This window comes from Suricata suricatta, chromosome 11 (assembly GCF_006229205.1).
Source record: "Suricata suricatta isolate VVHF042 chromosome 11, meerkat_22Aug2017_6uvM2_HiC, whole genome shotgun sequence".
NCBI classification, from domain to species: Eukaryota; Metazoa; Chordata; class Mammalia; order Carnivora; family Herpestidae; genus Suricata; species Suricata suricatta.
This window is the reverse complement of record NC_043710.1, coordinates 39,764,481-39,767,173: the sequence shown is the minus strand read 5'-3', so window position 1 is coordinate 39,767,173 and position 2,693 is coordinate 39,764,481. Positions and strand designations below refer to the sequence as shown.

The following is a 2,693-nucleotide window of genomic DNA, read 5'->3' as shown; positions in this document are numbered from 1 at the left end:
GTCATGTGGACACATACCTGTATTCCAGACTGAACCACACTCAGTATTACCTGTATCTAATTATCTATACACACACATACAGATATACACATGTATGTGGACATATACACCCGTGTATATACATGTGCGTGTATAAATGTATAGGTAGAGAGAAGTAGGCAGTGTGTATACATATAAGTAGGCAGGTGGCACATGGATACGTAGAGAATTCCAGAGGGTCCGGTTCCCCGTTTCATTTGCCCATAGGAATCCCAGGATGAAAGACTGCACTGCATGTCTAATAGAAACCGCATTCCATTTCAGTCGTACCCTATGAGCCCCGAAACCCACTGTCCAGAAAGTTCCCCAAGAGGCCCTTGGGGATGTTGTGACCGGGTACCCGCCCGTAAAATGAGATAGTGAGACAACGCACACACATGTGCAGAACTGCAACTGCCCATCTGGTCTGCCCATCCAGGAACCCCCGCAGAGGAAGTACACGACTAAATCCCAATCCCAGAAAGTATTCACATCTCGGCAATTAGAACTGCCAGGATGGTAGATTCAGGAAGGAAGCAGGGAGCAGGACACAGTACAAGGATGCCATTGGGAGGAGAATCTGCAAAGAAGGAAAGTGTTGGAAAGTTCTGGCGCCTCACCTTTAGCTGTCGTGAGGCTCCTGCTGAGGCTGAGCCTCCCATGAGCACGGATGGCATTATATACACTGACACTCCCTGGGGAATGGGTGGGCAGGCAGGTTTGAAGCAAAACTCTGAGACTCGGAAATTCTTCTTGGCCAGAACACAGCATGCAGATCACGGGCTCCTTCACGGCCATCTACTTTCCCCTGTTGTGCAATCTGGCAGCTTCCAGGCGTGTAGCAAACTTGGAAATTTCTGCCTGTTTCCACTGTCACTCCTGGGAAGAGAGGCTTTCTTCCCCACACAATAGCGTATTGAGAATTGCTGTGAAGCGTATTCAGAATGATAAGAGATTTGATTGCCTAAAGAATGAGAGAACAATGGCACATGGAGGAGCAGAAAGGGCTCCACTAAAGGGGTGGCTAAGGACACATTATAAAACTGGTCAGGAAAGGGGCGCCGGGGGGACGTAGTCGGGTAAGCCTCTGACTTTTACTCAGATCCTGATCTCTTGATGTGTGAGTGGGAGGGCGCATAGGGCTCTGGGTCCACAGCTCAGAGCCTAGAGCCTGCTGCGATTTCGTCTCTCTCTCTGCCTCTCCCCCTGCTCTCTCTCACTCACTCTCACTCTCACTCTCAAAAATAAACAAACTTAAAGAACTTAAACACACACACACACACAGCAGCATCAACACAAGATCAAGGTGTCTGTAGTCAGAGAAGGATTCCATAGACCTATCCTCCCATGGCTGTGTCCCCTGCCACCAGGAACAGAAACAATAAGGAACAAGACAAAGGGAACCAGATGATGAGGACAGAGAAAGCAAAGGACACAAGTGACAGAAGAGCAGGGTCTGGACACAGAAGGACCTGGAAAGACCTCCAGGGTAACCAGAGAGGCCAGGATAGGCCAGCAGGTCTGAACGGAGAAGGGTGAGTGCAGGGCAGCTGCCCTGTGTGAACTGACATGGTCACCTGGCACCAAACACACGGACACAGGCTCGGCCAGCACGTGGGTGTCCCTCCATCAACCCTGGGACAAATGAGCATCCTTACATCAAGGAACAGCACACACTTTTCAACAACCTCTTAAGCATTTATTAGACACCTGTTAGGTGCCCTCCACCAGCATCTCTGGACAGAGAACTCAATGACTGGGTGTCCCTGCCCTCAAGGGGCTCCCAGTCCCTGCCCTGAGTGCAGAGCAAAGAGGAAGCTCAATACTTGTCAGGCAGGCCAACAGGTCGGAAGTGGTTGGGGTCTTGGCCGCTCCGGCCCCATTCATTGGCAGCCTGGTCAGCCTTCGAGTCCTCAGCTCCGTGGCCGCTGTCTCCATGCCGAAAAAAGTCTGTGATCCTCTGAGAATTCTCTCTGGCTTCGCTGGAATGGAGGAAGGCAAGTAGGAGATTAATTAGGGGCTGATGAACAATAGCCCCTTCCCTCCATCTCTCTTCTTCCCAAGGGATGGCTGACAGGAGCCAAGGAAAGAGGGGACAAAACACTGACACACATCCCACCCTCCCAAACTAAAACAGAACATCCCAGCTGGGGTGGGTCCCTTTGCTGGGTGAACAGCACTCAGCCGGGGAGAGTGGGGAATGACCCATTCCCACTGGCCTTGCTCTAGCTCCATTGACCACTCACACCCGACACTGGCACAGAGGGGAGGTGGGCAAGAGGAGGAGGAGGAGCCACAGTCTCTACTGGACACTTGTCCAGGGAGTGGCCCCTCCTGGCTGTCCAGTAGAGCCAAGCTCGGCTCACCCATCCCTGCATCCCCCAGGGCCCCTGTTACCTGATCACTTTTGCCGCCCAAGCACCCCCAGGTCCCCTCTGTGCGGCATCATAGTTCCCCCGGGCGTGGAAGTATTTGTCTGAATCTTTGTAATTGGCTTCTCTCATGTCAGAGTAGGCTCTCCACATGTCCCAAGCCCCTGAGACAAAAGGTCATGGCAAGGGGATATCAGGTGAACAGAATGCACACCTTAGGGAAGAATCAGGGAAGGACAAATCCACCACTGACTCCAGATTTCTGCCTGTGCTCCCCCCTGGGATACCACAGGCTGAGAAGAA

The 2,693-nt window shown here is 52.2% G+C and overlaps 2 protein-coding genes across 2 annotated transcripts in view; both read right to left on the bottom strand.

The window, feature by feature from the left end:
* The window catches only part of LOC115306330 (serum amyloid A protein-like), a 5,947-nt gene extending 5,230 nt beyond the window's left edge, over positions 1-717 (bottom strand). The window contains exon 1 of the mRNA XM_029956674.1: positions 639-717. The gene's annotated coding sequence lies outside the window, so the exon portion shown is untranslated. The remainder of the gene's footprint in view (positions 1-638) is intronic.
* A 978-nt stretch (positions 718-1,695) lies between these two features.
* The window catches only part of LOC115272503 (serum amyloid A protein-like), a 15,192-nt gene continuing 14,194 nt past the window's right edge, over positions 1,696-2,693 (bottom strand). Inside the window, exons 2-3 of the mRNA XM_029915559.1 lie at positions 2,416-2,554; positions 1,696-2,000 (exon numbers count right to left, since the gene is read on the bottom strand). Coding sequence (XP_029771419.1) covers positions 1,838-2,000; positions 2,416-2,554 — 302 coding nt within the window. The 3' untranslated portion in view covers positions 1,696-1,837. The remainder of the gene's footprint in view (positions 2,001-2,415; positions 2,555-2,693) is intronic.